At 55.3% G+C, this 18,979-nt stretch overlaps 1 protein-coding gene across 1 annotated transcript in view; it reads left to right on the top strand.

The window, feature by feature from the left end:
- Positions 1-18,979, top strand: part of LOC309885677 (astrotactin-2-like) — a gene marked incomplete at both ends in the record, with an annotated part of 105,806 nt that overhangs the window by 44,450 nt on the left and 42,377 nt on the right. Inside the window, 3 exons of the mRNA XM_082775900.1 lie at positions 4,438-4,522; positions 4,673-4,747; positions 4,851-4,988. Coding sequence (XP_082632026.1) covers positions 4,438-4,522; positions 4,673-4,747; positions 4,851-4,988 — 298 coding nt within the window. The remainder of the gene's footprint in view (positions 1-4,437; positions 4,523-4,672; positions 4,748-4,850; positions 4,989-18,979) is intronic.

The following is an 18,979-nucleotide window of genomic DNA, read 5'->3' as shown; positions in this document are numbered from 1 at the left end:
TCTTTGCCATCCCACGGGGCTGCAGCGACCTCTTCAAGGAAGGCTTTTGCTGAGGGTGTTTTTAGCTCCTCCTCATCCACACCTGGAGGGAGCCCTGCAGCCTGCACCCAGGGTCTGCAAATAAAGGAGAGCAGATCCTGCAGCTGGGAGAGGCGTCCACAGTGCTTTGGGTGGCTGCAGGACAGCAGGGTCTGGTTCAGCCTTGTCAGGCTTTCTCTGAGTGCTGGATTAAGAGATTCCTTCCCTGACGTTCTGCCAGGAGCTCAGAAACCTTTCACGAAGGATAAATCAATGCTGAACTTCCTCTGGATGCTCCTGAACCTCTGAAACCTCAATGGCTTCATTACGGGAGGGAGGTGGCTGGGGTGGCAGGAGGGACAGGCATTGATCAGCCCCCTGTCCCCACCTCCAGAGGGACACATTGGGGCCAGCAGAGCTGGGCTGAAGGCTTTGCTCCCCTGCCGTGGGGAAGGAGAGGGGCACCTCGGGTCTGTCTTGTTTAATACCTTTCTTGATGACCTGGGTGAGGGGATTGAGTGCACCCTCAGGAAGGTTGGGAGGTGGTATTGATCTCCCTGAGGGTAGGGTGGCCCTACAGAGGGATCTGGGTAGGCTGTGCTGCCCCATTTGCTCCACTGCTGCCAGCAGCCCTCCCAGCTCCACCAGTAACAGTGCCACTGCCTGCAGTGAGCAGCTTCCCTGGGAGCACGGGGGCTGCAGGAGCTTCTGCTGCGTGCCAGGCTGGAGGATTAGGGGGATCCCACAGCATTATCACAGCAGATCACCGCTCGCCCTAACGAGGCTAACAGGATTACCCGGCACGCTGGCACCGGCGTGCTTGGCTGTGCGGTGTTCATGCAGCTGCACAAAGAAAAGAGCTGGCTGGGGTTATTGCTGTTGAGAAGGAGCAGGAACGTAGTGCATTGGGTGAAATGAAGGGGAAGATCTGCAGCTTCAAGCCTGCAGGTGTCGAAAAGAGAGCTGAAGCCCCCGATGCACCAGTCTGGATGCTGCTGAAGGGTTGCTTTATTCCTTAGTACCAGCTCCTGTGCATCTCGCCCGTGCTCCTGGAGGTGAGGAGCCCCGATGCTGGAGGATTCACCTCCTTTAGGCATGAGGAAGCCCTGCTGTGGGCCAGCTCTGAGCCTAAAGCCAGGGGTGCTGACGGTGCTGACCATGGCTGTGGACTGCTCCGGCTCTGCCCTTCTGCAGCTCCAGCACTTACACCACGTGAAGCAGGCACTGCAGCCCTGTGCTTGGAAATGGGGCAGAGCAACCTCCTGCCTGCGTGCAGCCACCAGGCAGGCATGTCCTTGGTTTACACGGCTCCTCCAGGCTCTGGATCTTGCTCCCCTGCCCAGCTGGAGTGGCAATTTGTAGTGCCATGGGGATGGAGCCCACGGGTACTTTGTGGCATCCTGCAGTTCTGGGTGGCACGCAGAGCTCCTCACCCCATCGGCTCCTCAAGCAGCCTCCTTGGAAATGAAAGAACAGCAGGAGGGAGGCTCAACGAAACTATCTGCGAAGCTCTGGACAGATCCTGCAGCTCGTGACAGAGGTTACCCGCGAGCAGAAGCTGACCCAGCGACGTGGTGCTCCCTGCAATTAGCCGTGGCTGTGCTGCCTTTGGGATTTGGTGTAAGTGGGAGAGGGGAGCAGGAGAAGCAGCGGCACAGACAGGGCTGTGGGCTGGCTGTGGCAGGGTGCTGCTGCTCTCCCACGGCCTCGGGTCTCCCCTTGCCCTCCCAAATAACCATGTGTGCCACATGAAGAGCAGGCACGCTCTCTGGGCCTCTGACTAGATCTGTGCTTTTCCGTTTCCCGGTTAATGTACTTTCTCCCTGCATGAGCAGAGGGGTTTCCTCTCCCCCTCTCGCAGTGGTTTGTTAAATGACAGACTGCAAATACAGCGTGGGGCCTCCCGAACATAACACCGGGATCTGCTTGTGCTTAAACGAAGCAAGCGGTGATCCTTCCTTTCGCCAGAACAGACCAAGACTCACTGTGGGTTATCCAGTCCCATTTGTGGGTTATGAATCTGAAAGAAGACAGATAACCACCAGCGGCCGTGTCTGCACTGTTTGCGGGTCGGCGACTGCAGAAATGGGATGCTTGTCCCAGCACTTTGTAGATCCTGACTCATTCATCCTCCCGCAGCAGAGGCAGAAACAAGGTTGGGTAGCTCTGAACAGCAGCGCTGCTATTCGGGCTTTTGGTGGTGGTGTTTTGTTGTTTTTTTTTTTTGTTTTTGTTTTTGTGTTTTTTCAGCATGTGGAAATCTGCTCTTTAGGAAATGCACTTTCTCAAAGGAGGAGCTAGGAATTAGGGGCCCCCATCCCTGTCCCACGGAGCATTTCTCCCTCCGTGGGGATTCACCCCGTGCCCTGTGGCAGGAGCTGGCTCGGCATCATGCCTGGCCGGGCTGAGCAAAGAGGGAATCACGGAGTATCTGAAGGGACTGAAGGAAGAGAGGAGATGCCCAGCAGGGCAAGGAGAGTAAAAGCTCATGGAAACGTGGAGCAGCACCACCCGTTCTGCTGCATTGCACAGCCCAGCAGATTGCAATGCTCAGCTGGTCCTGCTGCAAGCTTTCCCATTGCATTTCTAAAGCTCTGCCTGGACAAGCTGGGGCCGCATCCTGCACGGTTCTGGGGCGGTGCCGGTGGTCTCAGCCCTTTGTGGCATCCCCTGCTGTGGCCGCAGGGTGCTCCCACTCACCCAAACCTCCCCTAAACCTCCTGGGAAGGCCTCCAGTGCCAGCTGCAGCTGCTGGAGCTCTAGGATGGGGTCGATAAAATCGATATTTCCGTGGGGTGATGGAGTTCTTCCTCCCACACCACGCTGCCTCGACAGGAAACAAACGGGTGGACACAACAAACACTGCAGCCAGAAGGAGGTGGTGGGGCTGTTTGATGCCAGCCTCTGTAGGTGTTTTTTTTCCCCCCCGATTTGCTCTCATTTCCATGGCAGGCGCTGGGAGTGAGCCGGTGCCCCCAAGCCTCCCAGCTCTGCTTTGCAAGCACTTTGAGGTGCCTCTGGTTTGCAGAGCCGATATTTGTTATGTAATGAGCGCCAGGAATTAATGAGCCGCCGCCTGGCTGGGGAAACTTGCGTACTAAGCACCCAAGGAAAAAATAACTTCCCCTTTTTTTAACTGGAGGGACCATTAGGACGCGCAGTCCTTGCCGTGAAACCGCCCCAGCCCCAGGCCAGGCAGGCTGAGCTGGAGCAGGAGCTCACCCGACTCCTTCCCTTTGGAGGAGTAATGCTCCTGCCTCTCCCGTTATGAATCATGAGGTTAGCAGCTTTTGACAGATCATAAATCAGTGCTTCGAAGTCGCTAGGACAAATCCCAGGACATTTAATCTTTAATATTAGACGTGTTTAAAGCGGTGAATATTTCATGAAGGTGCCGTTGCATTTTAGCATGCCATTAGCTCTTTCTTTCTCCCCCTCAGCCCCCTTCCGTTTTCCTACCTCCCCCTTTCCAGACAGCTCTCAAAAAAAAAAAACACAAAAACCTCACAGGCTGCACCCCCATTTTGTTCCTTCCCAACAAGAAAGCTCCTTGCTGTAATCCCTGCGAGACACGTGGAGCTCACCCAGGGGCCCGAGGAGCACGCAGGTACCGGCCAGGCTGCAGCAGTGCCGGCTCCGGGGGCTCTCCTCTCCCTGCCTCCCCCCTCTGAGCGGGGCAGCAGTGGCTCTGTGCCCTCCTTCTCCTCCTGGCTCTGCACCACTGCTTAAAGAGCAGCCCGCTGCAACGAGGAAAAGCGTGATGGGGGCAAGTGGGGAGGGGGAAATTATCGACGGGCGCTTGTAGGAGAAAACTCCACGTGCAAATCCAATTCCTCTGCTTATTTTGCTGCTTCTTGCTCCGGGTTACGCCTCTCTACCAAACACAGAATCGATTGGGGTGGGATCCCTGCTCCTGCTCTCAGTGGGGTGTAGCAGGGTGCAGGAGGAAGGCGCAGCGGGGTGAGACCTCGTTAAGGTTTGGGCAGGGGCACGGCGAAGGCTGGCTGCAGGGGGTGAGGCTGGCACCACGCTGAGGACGGAGGGCAGCCCGTCTGCTGCAGGCTGGGACGGAAGCAGCCATGTCCTCGTGGAGTTTCTCTGCAGGCAGAGCTGTCCTCGGAGGCCGTTGGGCAGAGTTCGGCCGAATCTGGGGAGCTGCGTGGGTGCACAGGAGCAGGGGCTGAGGCCAGACGTTTTGCATCCTTACATCTCGCATAGCCCCTTCAGAAAAACTTCAGGTTTCTTCCCAGCTTCCTCACCGGGAGGTTTCGGAAGGCTCCAAAGAGCTCCAAATCCACTGCAGGCACCTGGACTGCCTGTGACGAGCAGGGCTGAGCAGCAGGGGAGGAGCGGCCGACACTGTGCTTTCCGACCGGCCCCTCGCACAAAGACGTCTCACCTTTCCCTGCTCTCTTTTAGGGGAGTGCAGCTGCCACGAAGGCTACGCCCCAGACCCCGTCCATCGGCACCTGTGTGTGCGCAGTGACTGGGGACACAGCGAGGGGTGAGTGGGGGCCGAGCTCCTCCCTGGGGGGTGCCGGGGCCAGCTCTGCTCCCCCCTGGCTGCCACCATCCCCAAGGACCCGGCGCCTGACAGGTGCTGCTGGTCTGGCCTTGCTGGCGGCGTGACGCAGCTTCTCTCTTGGTCTCGCAGGCCGTGGCCCTACACAACGCTGGAGAGGGGATACGACCTGGTCACAGGAGAGCAGGCACCGGAGAAGATACTCAGGTGGGTCAAACGACTGCTGGTCTCCTCCAGCTGCTGGACCTCCTGTGGTAGAAGTCCACCTCCTACCCCTTTTTCCCATCTGACACGTTTGTCCTCACTCCAGGTCCACCTATAGCCTGGGACAAGGCCTGTGGCTGCCGGTCAGTAAGAGCTTCGTGGTTCCCCCCGTGGAGCTTTCCATCAATCCTCTCGCCAGCTGCAAGACAGATGTGCTGGTGACAGAAGATCCAGCAGATGTCAGGTAGGAAGCAGATTTCTCGCTCTGCTCATGCTCGAGTGACTAGACTGCTCTTTAAATTGTTCCTGAGGATGCAGTAATTTCTGCGATGATAAGTTTGATTAATTTTCTTCCAATAAGAAATCCGACGTGATAACTCTGCAGCATTTCTTTTTTTTTTTTTGGTCCTGATGGGTCTAGGCCAGGTGTGTGCGTATAACTCTGATGCAGGCAGGTAGATTGGTATGAACCCGTGGCAAGGCAATTTTCCAGTGGCTTCAATCTAACGTGTGATTGCACAGCTGTAATCAGGGCACTCGCAGGTATGGAAGTGCCATCCTCGTGCAGAATCTCGTCTGTGTGCCACATCAGCCCAGCCCTACAGCCTGCTCCGGGGCTCCCGAGGGGCCAAGGTCAGACCTGGTGAAAGGCCGTGCTGCTTGTCCAATTAGTGCGCAATTAGGGGATTTTTTTATCCTTCCTGGAGTTCAGCAAATGCCCGAATGTTTTTCTAACTCATCATTTTGGCTAGCTCGTGCCTCAGCCAGACCTCCTCTGACGTCTAATTCAGCAGCGTGACCTCGGGGTGTTGCAGGAGGAGAATTGCCCCAGGGGAAGGAGGGGCTGGGAGAGGGGGCTGAGGGTGGGCAAAGCAGGGGGCTTGGAAAAGGAGTCCAAGCAAAGTGGTTGTCTGCCTCTGCCTGGTTTGCAAGGGTTTGACTGTTTGATTCCTAAGGCATTTGGTGTGCATCGCCTCTCCCCCGTTAAATCAAGATCGAGCATGTGTTCTTTGGGTGCCAGGGAGACTGTGGGAGCCCTCCCTGCCTCCCTGCTTGCTGCCTTCTCCTGTTCACCTCAGACACAATTTCCTGACATTTTGTCTGTGGTGTGAATCACCTTCATGGGCACCAGCAGGCTCCTTATTTCCCCAGCCTATCTTGCCTTCCGTTTCCCAAGAGCAACGGGACAGTGGCTTCCTTGTTTCTGCTCCATCAGGGGTGTTGGCAGGGCTGCAGTTGGAGCAGGAACCTCCAAAACCTGTGGCAGAGCCAGGACTGGCATCCAAACGGTCCTCGCTTCCAGGGGTGTGTTTGTTGATGTTTGGCGCTCGTTCCCTCTTCTGTAAAGGGAGCCTGATGGTATATATCTGTCACAATTTGGCTCTGCTGGGAAAGGTAGTTCTTGTCTGCAGAAGACGACTGGTTTTTGGTTGAGGAGAAGGGTCGCCTTGTTGCATGCCAACGTTTTCCAAGCCAAACCACCGCTGTCTCTTGCTCCCTAACATCCTCGTTAGAAAGCAGAAGCAGAGGTTGGGAAGCTTTCTGCCCCGGTGCCGTGATTGTCTCTGGGCACCGATCCTCGAGGAGGAGCCTCGGGATGGAGGAATGCCAGGGCAGGGAGCTTGTGGCATGGAGGCTGTTGCCTGCTCTCCTCCTAAACGAAACCCGAACTGAGAATTCCAGATATAAATATTGGAGTGACCCAAGTGGAATAAGGGAGGCAAGTTCACAGCGCTTGTATCGTACATGCAGAAGATGCTAAATTATTAAAACTTTAATAAACGTAATAATAAATATTTGATGTTGAATTATGGGAGGTTTCACAGATACAGTGAAAACCAAAAACTGATCTATTATTTCTGCATTAGAACCTAAACACTTCTCAAACCGGGATCAGGCGGCTGGCGCAGGGTCCCGAGCACCCTGTGATGGGTGGACGTGGAGCTGGTGCCTCCCGAGCTGGTGCCAAAAAGTTGTGCTCAGTGCTGAGGCAATCCACACGCAGGGACATTGCGGTGTTGGGTGCTCACAAGCATCACCTTGCCCTGTCTCTGTGCTGAGCTTTTGGGGAGCTTTGGATGGAGAGGTACCTTGGCAGCAAGCCGAGGGAGCAGCAACGCAGCCGTTTGGTGGTCCAGATGTCCCAGTGATGACTGGTAATGTCAGACCTGATTTTGGAGCTGAACGCATACTACCCACTGTACCTGTATCCAAAAGCCACCCCTGTGCCCTCGGAGGGCCCTGCTCACTGGGAGCACGGTGGCACTGCTGTCCCTCTGTGCCTGCAGCTCCTGCTTGCGGTGCTTTAGCTCTGATCCAGCCCTGTTCCCGTGCCCAGGGTCAGATCCGCAGCACCCGACAGCAGCTGCAACACGCTGCGTCCCAGCGCCTGGTGTCCTGGTTGCTGTCCCATTATGCCGTGCTGGTAATTCAGTCCTGTATTTCTTCTGTGCCTTTAATAACAGCCGTGCTGAATTCCTCCAGACCTTTCATTAGGCTGGCACCTTTTGGCTCTGGGGTCACTCGTCTTGAAGAGTTTAATGGAGGGAAATTGCAGAAAGCCTGGTTTGGAGAAAACAAGTGATGAAGTCTTTACAACTTGGAGGGTTAAAGGTTCAAACGTAGCCTTGTGGTTTTATGAAGATGCTTGAGACTGCAGAAAGGCCAGGTGGGGCTCTGCCACTCAGCAGCTCTCTGGAGCAATGCTGACTCCCTGCTGCAGCTCGCGGGGATGTTGCTCTCCACGTGCTTCGCTGCCAGAGCCTTCTCCAGCTTCCTCCCACAGCTGCAGCCAGCCCTGCAGGTAGGATCCCAAGGTGGGGGTGCAGACACCCCGCTGGGAACGCTGCCTGTGCTCTGCACACCCCTGGAGGGGAGCGGGGACTGGGCTCGTCCTGCAGAACTTGGCGGTGGAGGTTTTAGGGCCACGCATCCTAAACTGAGCAAAAGGTTTCCCTCAGAGCTGGAGAAGCGCCTGTGCATAATTTAGCAGTAACTGTTTTAAGTGTCCCCTCTGCAACTCCAGAGCATGATCCTCTGCACAGTGATCACATCGGTCATACGTCTTAGCTCCTGGGAGCCAGGCCAGCAGTGACAGCCCGGTACCGGTGGCACCACGCTGTCGGTGACACCTTTGAGGGTGGCCAGCACTGGAGGCTCTCCCTGTGCTGGCCTCTGGCTTGTGCTGGGCTGGATGCTCCAGCTGCCAGGTCCAGAAGCATCTCACCTTGTCTCGCTTGTTTTAAAGCCCCCCCTTTGTTTCCCTCTCCCCATGGCTCCCACACCTCTCTCCCATCCCTCTCTCCCTCCAGTAGCTCGGTGATGAGCACAGCAGCCTGTACTGATGTTAACAGATTACTCTCAGGTGTTTAATCCTTCTGCTGACCTTCCCTGGACACGTGGCCTTCGCTTTATGGTCCTTTGGGACATATCACTTGTCCTGTGGGACAGGGCATCACTGTTCTGCTCAGAGCAGGCTGCTCACCCCATCAGCAGCTCATTAGGGACAGCAGCAGGGAGGACCCACGGCCCTGCTCCCACCGCTGCGAGCACCCAGCACCCCAGCACTGGGTGACAAGGGCACCCTTGGTGGTGGCACTGCCTCTGGGGACATCCCCCGGGGGCAGAGAGCAGCACTGGGACATGCTGGGGGCCCTCCTATCACTGTGGGGATGGGTACGGGCCGGCACCCCCTGCCCAGCGCCCTGCAGCCCCGCTGTGTCCCCAGCTCGGCGGAAAAGTTTGTAATTTCTTGTGAGTGGCTATAAATCAGAGGAGCGAGCCTCAGCTGCTGCCTGACATGACATATAGCTCCATCGTTATGGCAACCATAGAAACAAATAAAAGCCTTGCCTTCGCTTGACAAGCCTTTGAGATGTCCTGATGGAGAGACAAGTGTTCAGTGGCAGAATGAATTCTCTTGAACTCTCTGTCAATTCATCTTCGTTTTGCTCCCAAGTGAGCCCCTTTGCTCTCTGAATTCTTTGCCAAAGTACAATCAGCAAGATTTTTTATTATTGTTGTTATTACTATTTCATTTTCAGCTCTCTCAGTGCTTCACACACTGCACACGAGCCACCTTTCCCTGCTCTGAGCACACGCACCCCGTGGAGCAGGGACCAGCCCGTGCCGAGGCCAGGAGCTTTCGCTCCCCCTGCGCCTGGCCGTTCCTGGCTCAGCCCCAGGACAAATCCTTTTTGCCCCTGTGACAAATCCACTGCCCCTGCCTTGCAGGGGCTCTGCCAGAAACACCGAGTGGCACTGCTTTTGCAATGATTCAGGTGCTTTGCGAGTTGGTGCCAAGCACCACAGTGTGAGGCTCCCTGCCCCGCCAGGGGTGGTGGAAAGCAAAAAAGAGAAGAAAAGAAAAATCTGGGCCAGGAGAGGGGAAGCAGCTTTGCCACAGCAGCAGCAGGGCTCATCTGCTCTGCACCTGGGCTTCGTGCCTCTCCCGCAGGAGCACAGACAAAGGGGTGCTGCTGCAGGGGAGCACCGCTGAGCCTCGGGAGGGTTTTACTGGGCACCCTGCTCCAGCACAAGGAGGGTTTCTTGCCCACCTCGAGCACCACCGATTCTGCGCAAAAGGGTTTCTCTTGGACCCACTCCTGGTGCACTTTTTTGTTCTGTCTCCATGGTCCCTCCATCTGCAGCACAGCCCTGGGGTGCAGTCATGCAAGGGAAGCCCTTTTTGGGGCTGTCTCTGAGCAGGAGCAGCGACCCCGCGTTGCTGCCCTCCAGGCTTTTGTCCTGTTGGTAACAACAGCCGTGGGCACCAACGCTGCAGCTGACAGCAGGTGCCTGTGATGAATGGACAGCTTAACGTGGTGGAGCAAATTGATCATTGCATCACCAAGCACAACTTACTCATTTCTGGAGGGACGACAATCCATTACAGTGCCCATCACAGAGACACCGGCATCCCCGGAGATAACGTCCCTGCAGCTCTGGGCTGGGTCCCTTATCACCCCAGCACGCCGTCAGCTCACGAAAACCAGTGGAGGAACAACTTCTGGTGCATAACACAGGGATAAAGGCAGCCCCTGGCCTCGTCCTCCACGGGGGAAGGATGGATGTGGTGCAGAGAGGCAGCTGCCAGCCTCTGCCACGCGTGCGTTAACTCTGCATCAGGCTGCTTGTGGGATTTTTCCTGGTCCTGGCCTCCTGGTTTGATTTATGAGAGCAGATTGGAGGAGTCAGCGATGTCTCATTTGGCTAAGGGATGACTAAACGGGGACGTAACCTTGTGGCAGCCGCCGATGGCTGGGAGCAGCAGAAGGAGAGAGGAGTCAAAGGAGTGGTGTGATAGGGAAATGAGGGGCAGGCAGGAAAGGGGGAAAAAAATAAAAACTAAACTAAACTCAATCTGGAATCACCGAGGGAGTGTCTGTCTCCATTAGGTCAGAACTGAAAGCCGTGTTCACCAGCACCTCTGTCACACTGAGAGGGTGCAGAGACATCTCAGCCTCCCTCCTTGTGGGCTTTTTTATAATCCCTGGTACAGTGCTGCTGAATTTCCCTCTCTCTGCTCCAGTTCTGTGTGTGATCCTGCTAAATTCTTGAGCTCTTCATGCTGGGCTATAAAACTACACCGAAAATGATCAAACCTCCTAGGGGCAGTGATGTAAATTTGGACTAGCTGGTAGGCAAATCCATCGCGGGGAGCAGCCACAAGTTGTGCAGCTGAGTGATTGCTGTTCCTCTCATCAGCGGTGCCATGGAGCCCAGGAGGGAAAAGCAAACAAATGCACAAACAGATTTTGTTTATGTATTTATTGAGACAATTAAAAAAACCCCAACACCCGCCAAATACACACATGCTGTCTCACACCCAGAACGGTTCCCTTTAATGTAGCTGGGATCTCCCAGCGCAGAGCACGATTTGGCACCGAGCTCTGCAGCTTCTCGTTATGCCAGAGCTTCTCTTCCTGTCGCGTGTGTCCGTCTGTCCGTCCACCAAACCACCTGCTGCCAGCCCCACTCAGCTCTTGAGCAGGATCCTGCCAGCACCCAGACAAGTAACGAGCAGAAAGGGGTTTGGAGGGGCAGGCAGAGGCTGATGCGTGCACGTAAGGAGCTGCAAGGAAGCAAAATGAGGCATTGAGGTTTCTTTCAGTGGAAGGAGCTCCCCCGTCCCTGTTTGGTGGTGTTGTCTGGTTTTATGTCCCTGCCTTTGCTTCCTGTTAAACACTGGCCGGAGTGTGCTTTGCAGCCACCTGTTCAAAGACACTGTGGCCCCATGGCCTCTCTGTTTATTCAGCCTGTCTGCACTATTTTCCCCTAATTATGTCTTTTTCCCCATCTCAGTTTATTACCTGTGATTTTGTGACCGGCTGCTGCCTGGGCAGGGCTCCGGGCAGCCCGGCAGGAGAGGCATCGGGCTGGCACCTCCTGGGCACGCCGCATCCAGCGTGGGCTGGGAAACCCTGCCCTGCTCCTCCTGTTCTTCTGCTCCTCCACACCATGTGTGCCGAGCCTCGTTATTTCATTTGAAATGAGAGGAACGAGCTGCACAGCCTGCCGGGGTTTTCACAAGGAGGGGCTGGTGTCAGCCCCAGGCAGCCTGGGGAGGTGTCAGAAAGTGGCTGGGGACTGGTGTGCCTGGGCTGCTGAGCAAGTATGCAAGCAAAAAAGAGGGCTCTTTTTTTTTTTTTTTAGGGGGCAATTGCACGTGATTTAAAAACCACAGCAGTGTTTGGGGATGGGAGATGCGAGGGATTTGCCAGGCAGAATGGATGGAGGTCAGCGCACGGCCACTCCTGGCAGGGACGTGGTGCTTTTGGAGAGTGCCGGGTGATGGGGATGGACACCACAGCAGCCCAGCAGGAGTGGGGCAGGGCTGGCTGGTGGTGCAGGTGCTTGAGCTCCTGCAAAAGCAAAGGCTTAGGAGTCAGCTTTGACTCCTGTTCCCAGCCCAGCCGCCCCACGTTGCCTTCCCCCATCCCAAGCCGTGAGCATGCAGCACTGCGTTGGTGGGGAAGGAGAGGGGCAGCTGAGAAACGAGGGTGGTGGCAGCAGCAGGACAGGGACAGCCAGAACTCCCCACGTGTCTGGGGAAGGATGCTCTGAGCCAGTGCCCTCTCCCTGCCGTGAGCAGCCCCATCTTTAAATGCATTGAAGCGGGGGGTGACGGTGTCCCTGCTCCCACGTGGCTGCACGCCTCTCCCTTAGCTGTGTGACTGGGAGCTACAGTCCTGTGCGGGGTCGTGACCTTGGGAAAACATTAATAACTCCTCTTTAGCTATTTTTAAATGCAATTCAGCGGAGAGAGCCGGCACCATCCTCCAGCCGGTTCTGATGAGATTTCAAATGCCGCCAAGTTGCCCAGTGTGGTCCGTTTCCGCTCCTCCTCTCTGGTTTTTATCTCCCGTGACTGCTGTTGGATCACTTCATTCAGAGGACAAAACTAATAAAATCCATCAGAGCTGAAATGTTCCTGGGAGCGTGCCAGGGACCTGCGACGGGCTTCGGAGCTGCTGGGAGGATGAGAAACGGCCTCAGCGGGGACAGCGGGAGCAGAGGTGGACACGAGCCGGGCAGGTTCGTCCTTCTCCTCTAAGGGCATTTCCAAAAGGACAACATTCCTGCAGGTTTGGAAGGGACTCTTGGAGAAAATTAACCCCTAGGTTTATTTTATGGGGTTTTGTTTGTTTGTGGAAGGAATGGGGGAGGCTGATGTGGCTTTGGAGGAATATCGTGCTCACCAGGAACGTGTGGGGAAAACCCTGGTCCGGCTTCGACCACGGGGCAGCCGCAGCTGCAGCCAGTGAACCGGGGCGGCCTCGCTCTCCAAAGACAAATGCAGTTAATTAGCACTGGCTCCACTCCTCAGCAGCCAGAGCCAGGTTTCCATCGACCCTGCTGGGCTGGATGCCCTGTCCCACAGCTGCTGCCCCAGGGGCTTTGCTCCGCTCCAGGACCTCACCCGGCTCTTGGGGTGGTTTTATCACCCCCACCTCTCTCAGGGTACCCACGGCACGGCACTTTCCAGGTGTAAGGACCAAAAAGCTGTGCAGACCATGTCAGTACAGTGTCCAGCGTTGCCCATGGGCACAGAAAGCCCTTGACCTTCCCGTGCTTTGCTGCAGCTGCCTGGTGGGACCGCAGCCGTGCCGCGCCGCAGCTGCAAATCCTCCGCTCTTCGCCTCTGCCGTGTCCAGGTTTCGCATCGTTGCCCCTTTTCATCTCTTTATTTGCTACGCACTTGACCTCTCCTTTTCTGATGTAGATGCTGATAAGTGGCTGGCAGCTTCTCTGGTCTCCCTAAGTCTGCCTGCTGGCTGTGGAGTGAAAAGGAAAAGCTCTCTAAACATCTTCTTGCTGCTACGCGTGTAAAGCCCGGGGGTCTGGTGGGCGGCGGTGGTTTCCCGGGTGCCACGGTGGAGTGCATTAAGTAGAGTATTGTTTTGAGAGGCGAAATCAAAGAGTGCTGCAAAGCTGGCGAGGACTGGAAGGAAGGCTGGGGGGGGAAAAAAATATGTAGAAAATGAGGTGAAGCTTTGCAAAAAAATAATCCCATCTTGGGAATTGCCCTGCTTTCACTGCCTGAAGAATTCCTGAGCACTAATCAATGCAGCTCCAGACATTTCCTCCAGTGCTTTTGATTTAAGGAGGTGCTGCTGGCTGAACCTAGCGCCTTTTGTCACAGCATGGAGGGTGCAGCCACAGCCCCGAGCTGAGCTGGCTGGAGTGGCAGCAGGGACGGAGGGGCGTGGGTGTGGATGGACCCGGCGGTGCCGGCACAGCACCCTGTGCATTTCTCCTCCACACGAGGCTTAAAGCAGAGGCACCGAGCTGGCTTTGCAGGGGACTGCGGGCAGTTCTGAGGTCGGGTGAGGCTGGGGGACACGGCAGGTCCTGGTGTCTCACCTGGGGATTTGTCCCAAGTGTCACGCAGCCAGGGCACGCGGGGGCTGCCGTGGCACCGCTGCTCTGTGCCCTTGGTGCGTGTCGGAGAGTGCTCAGCGCTGGTGTCCTACGTGCCTTACGTATGTGGCCCTTCACTTCCCTGAGACTTGGCTGTGTTTGCAGGCAGAGCTCCCCCCCAGCTCAGGGCTGTGCCACGGGATGTCCCTGTCACTGCCTGCCCAAGTCCCTGCTAATCCCTCCTGTGCCACCCACTCACCCCGTGGATGGAGGCTCTCTCCCCGTGGCAGCTCGCAGGGAGTCGTGCTGAACCCAGGAGCACACAATTAAACACCAGCTAATACTTCCCTGTGACTGTGGAGGGCTTAAAATGACATAAATGAAGAAGCTGAGAATTAAGGCAGGATACTGTGTAAATATGCTCTGAGCTTTTGCAGTGAGAAGTCTCTTTATTCAGTTCAGTCCACATTTTCTCTTTTTTTTTCTTTTTTTTTAATCAGTGAGTATCAAACACAGATGGGCCAGAGCTGAGGACGGCGGCTCTGACCTGGAGTTGCTGTGGGTTTGGAAGCAGCTTTGGGCTGTAGCTGGGTAGTTGATAACGGGTTAATTAAAACACGGTGGGTGGTTTAACAAAGGGCTCCCTGACCTATGGAGTCTGAGGGGTGAACACGTTGCTTACAGCCATCTGTAGCAGGCAGGGGCTGTGTGTAACGAGCCCTGGCATCTGCTAGGGCTCGTGCACCTGAGCACACGCTGCAGGGCCGCTCCTCTGTGCCAGCTCCCCGGAGGGATGCCCTGAAAACCCCACGGAAAGCAATGAAGTTAACCTGTGCCAAGGCTCCTGACCCCAGCCCCCATTTATCCCACGTGCCCAGGAGCCTTCCCTCTGGCTGTTCTTTGGGGAAAAAAAACTTGTGGGGTTCTGCTCCCTGCCTGCCCCCAGCGTTCGTGGGGGTGTTTTACCCAGGAGCTGGTCGTGGGCTTCCATCGGGTCCCAATCTCCTGGACGAAGGACTGTGTCTTGGTGCCAGACCACTGCGATGGCGTGGGATTTTGGGGGCGAAAGGCAGAGTTTGTGCCCAAACACAACTCATACAACTAATACCAATGTAAAAGGAGGAGAGTCAGGAACGGCTGCACTGACCCAAGCGCTTTTCAAGGCCTCTCCTTTGGAGCCCAGGGGGTTCCAGGCTCCCCCCTTCCCGGTACACCCAGGGTATGCTGCAGCAGAGGCAATTAATTATAAGCTGAAACCTCCTCATTTACTGAAGCCTAGTTTAAGAAAAGAAAAAAATACAGCTTTTAGCCTGAGCCTGAAAAACTTCATTGCAGTAAAACCAGCGCCTGGCTTGCTCGTAAAGCAAAAGCGGGCATCAGATGGGCTCGGGGACAGCAGCGGGGGCGACACCGGGTGCCCAGGGAGCAGCAGCACTAATCCTCCACCCTGCTGCACAGATGATGTCCCCTGCCTGTCCCTCTCTCGATGACATCTCGATGTACCTGCAGACATAGGGCAGCCCCATATCAGCCCCACTGAATTTGGGGGGATGGCGTGGGTTGTGCTGTGTGAGGTAGCTGCAGCAGATCGCTCTAGGGATGTCCCCAGGCTCTGGCCTCTCCATGGCAGCTGGGCCATCTGGTGTGTGCCGGCACATCGCCGGCTGTCACCAGGATTTGGTGACCTTTGCAAGGTTTATCTCATCTCCCCTGGCTTTCCCTGGTGGGAGAGGGGCTGGGGATGCTCAGGCAGTGTGGAGGCAGCTGGGCCGGGCTGGGGGCTGTGTGTGAGCACATTGATTGTGCCCGTCCTGGGCACAATCCCAGAGACTCAGAGCACGTCTGCAGAAATAAAACCGAGCACAAAATGCCGTGTGACCTATTTAGGAGAGCCACGTTTCTGCTCTGACTTGGTGCCATACAGTCCTGACAAATCCAGCTCTGTGTCCGCCGCCGCTGCCTGGAGCTGAAATCAAAATCCATTTAGGCCCATCTGGATTTTGAAATTGGTTTCCTTTGGTCCACAATCATTTTTTTTATTTTTTATTTTTTGCTGATCCCACAAATGGGGCACCTGCACAGCTGCCACTCACTCTGTGTGCTAGGTGTGACCGTGCCATGCAAACCTCTGGGGTGGCAGGGAAATGTCTCTGGTCACTGTGCTTCAGCTGCCTGGGGTAAGCTCAGTGCCATGCCGTGCTGCCCAGCACAGCCCCACATACCCCGTAGAAATGCTCCTGTGCTGGCAAGGGCTGCTCCCTTTCCTTTTTGATGGGTGCACCCCACTGAGCAGCTTCCCAGTCCCTGCCTCTCGCTGTCACTTGGCTGCTCTGAATTCTTGTTGTGGGATTTTGACCCAACTGAGCAGTGGTTTGGGAGCAATTGCCAGCTTTTGGGGAGGCTCATCCATCGTTCCTCCAGGGCATCATGCCCAGTGGGAACATGCTGGCTCACCCTTTGGGGGTGCAAGCCAGGCCAGCACCCAACATCTTCCTGAGCTCAACCCTGCCTCACGCCCCCGCTGGCTCAGCCCATCCCAAAGGTCTCCGGTCCCCTCCACGACCCCATCCGGCACCAGGCAGCCCCCTCCCGCCCCCCAGCACCTGGAGGAGAGGATTTCCTGGTTCCCCCCGGTGACAAAATCAATACCAAAGGCTTCCATTAATATTCCAGGAATGGCAGAGAAGATTGACTGCCTCATTAGCAGGCATCGTGTGAAACTCTGACAATAATTAACAACTCAACGGTCTTATTTGCTGGCCTATCACAGAAGTATTCAATCAAAAATGTAATTTGCTCGACGCTCCCATTTACCATAAAGAGAATATTCCTTCAAAGTTTTAAATAGACTAATTAAGAGGGAAGAAATACAGGGAAAAAATTATTAACAGTATAGTTTTAATGGGAAATTACTGGAGCGTATTAATAATGCAATAACCATTTTTAACAGCTGTCTGTCAGTTTGTGGGCCGGGGTAATTAAATTAGTCACTAAAGGGTTAGTCAAATTAGGCGTCAGAGAGCAGTGCTGGGGCTAACGAAGGCACGTCAGGCTTAATGCTCCAGCACACGGAGGAGGAGGAGGAGGAGAAGAAGAAGGAGAAGAATAGGAGGAGGAGGAGAAGGTGAAGATGAGGAGGAGGAGGAAGAGGAGGAGGAGAAGGAGGAGGAGAAAGAAGGAGGAGGAGGAGGAAGAGGAGGAGGAGGAGATGCCACCAGAGTGGAGGCAGCAAACCTTTTATTGCAGGCCCCCCCCCCCCCCCCAGTGCTGGTGCTTGCCCCCTGCTCCTGGGGCCAGGGGGACGTGCAGGGCTCAGCCACCCCTTCTGGAGGCTCTTGGTCCCCTAAAATCTGGGGGTGCTCCCGGGAAGCAGCAGGACCCCGACCCGGGCTGCCTCAGGGCAGAAATGGGGCAGGGGAGAGCTGGGCACCAGCAGAGGCTGTGTTCTTCCCAGAAAAAGCGTAATTAAAACAAAAAAGCCTTTCTGAGCATGAGCATGGCCCACAGCAACCTCCTCGGTGTTGTCCACTCCAGCCTGATGTTGCTGGAGGTTTTTTTTTTCCCTTTCCCAGGGCCAGGAGGCAGCTGTGCAGGGGCTGTCTGGCAGTTCTTTCAAGGCTTTATATTCTGCGGGTTTCAGGCTCGTGTTCCCCCTTCCTCTCCCCCTTCACCCTTTTTGAAATGAATCTCAGTTAATTTGGGATGTTGTCAAGTCTGAAACACATCTTTCTTGCCGCCAGCCTATTAAAAAATGTATTTACAGCTCCATAAAGCAAAGCCAGCTGTCAAGGTAATGTCCTGCTGGCTCCAGTGTGTTCAGGGCAGAGGGTAAGGATCTGGGGAGGCGCTTGCATGATTGCAGGGAAGATTTTAAGCTGAACGAAGAGCTTTCTGGCTGGGAAAATCATTGCATTGGCCTGGGGAGGTGTTCGTGGAGATCTGGGGGGCTTGGGTTCCCTGCCAGGGAACGGCTCCTGCAGCGATTCACTTTGCTTCCTCACTCTGTAAATCAGGACGGGGATGTTGGCCGCTGGGTCTGTGTAGGAAAGGATTGCATTTTCCACTCTGCTCCTCTGAGATTTCATACATTTCTCTATGCTGAATCGTTAAGATAGGAACTTTTCTATGGTGTGTCTGTGAAGGAAAACAAACCAATGTGGAGCAATCACCATGCCCAGAAATAAGCCCCCACCCAGCAAGAGCTGCCAAATAACCTGGTGGCTGGGACTTCTGGAGGGCACAGAGGTTTCTGAAACCACAGCTTAGGACATGTAGAGCAAGAACATTGGTTTCCACATAGCTGCTTGCACTTGGGGCTTTTCTGGACACTTCTCTGGGCCTGACCCTGCAGAGAAGCTCTTGAGCAGTGAGGTGACCGACAGCCTGGGAGAGGGGAATGGCCACAGCCATCAGAGCCACCCAGACACCCGGATATCCCCCAAACCACAAAAAACACTCCCACCCCCATCCCAGCCCGGTGAAGGGCCAGGCGAAGCGTGCTGGCGAAGGCAGGCTCCACTTCTCCTCACGTGTTGGAGAGTTACGAGCCGTATAGATTATTTTAATGGCCGTATTACTTCCAACTGTGCTTCTACCATCTGCTCTTCCCCAATTACGGATGCAAAAACCCAGCATGTTTCTCCATTCCGGCAGTAGAGAATGAAATATAAGTGCTATAAAAGGGTGTATATTCTTTGAACAATGTAGTTGGCACCTGTGGTATTTTGCTCACGCTTCTGACGTGCGTCGGCCGGGATGCCCTGCCTGCTCCCAGTGCCGGTGCCACGAGCTGCGGGGACGGAGGCAGCCACGGATAAAAGGAGGAGGCTCCTGTGCTCTACACGGTTTGTCCAGGCTGAATTATTAACGCTGACCAAGCGTCGGAGCGCTACAAAACTCAACAAGAACCTCTTACCTCCAGCACGGCGATAAACAGGATCGAGGCACGGCAGGAGGGAGGGAATTAAGGCAGGACATCAAAGACCGGCTTCCATCAAGTAAATCATGCCATTGCTTCAGTAAAAGAGCCCTTAAATGTTTTATTAGGGATTTTCAACAACTACCAAAATTAAGATGGAAGGGATGAATTATTAAAAAATAGATTAACTAAACTAGCCTCTGAATTAAACATGGGAGGGAGCCGTCGGGAGCAGCGCTGCCGCTGTGTACCACAGGCACCGCGTCCTTCAGCTGGGCACGGTGGAGGTGCCAGCAGTGCAGGTGTGATTGAGAGCTGCGTGCTGCTCTGCCCGCAGTGCCAGGGCACTGAAAGGCCAACTGCAGGGTCAGGAAACCCATGCCAGGTGCTGCATGTGCAGGGAAGGAGGGCTTTCTGCCTTGGAGAGACGGGCTAAAAAAGCACAGGGTGGAGCA

Source organism: Aythya marila, assembly GCF_965140915.1.
Source record: "Aythya marila genome assembly, chromosome: 19".
Taxonomy (NCBI): domain Eukaryota; kingdom Metazoa; phylum Chordata; class Aves; order Anseriformes; family Anatidae; genus Aythya; species Aythya marila.
Note: the sequence above shows the minus strand (reverse complement) of the source record. Positions and strands in the feature narration are given on the sequence as shown.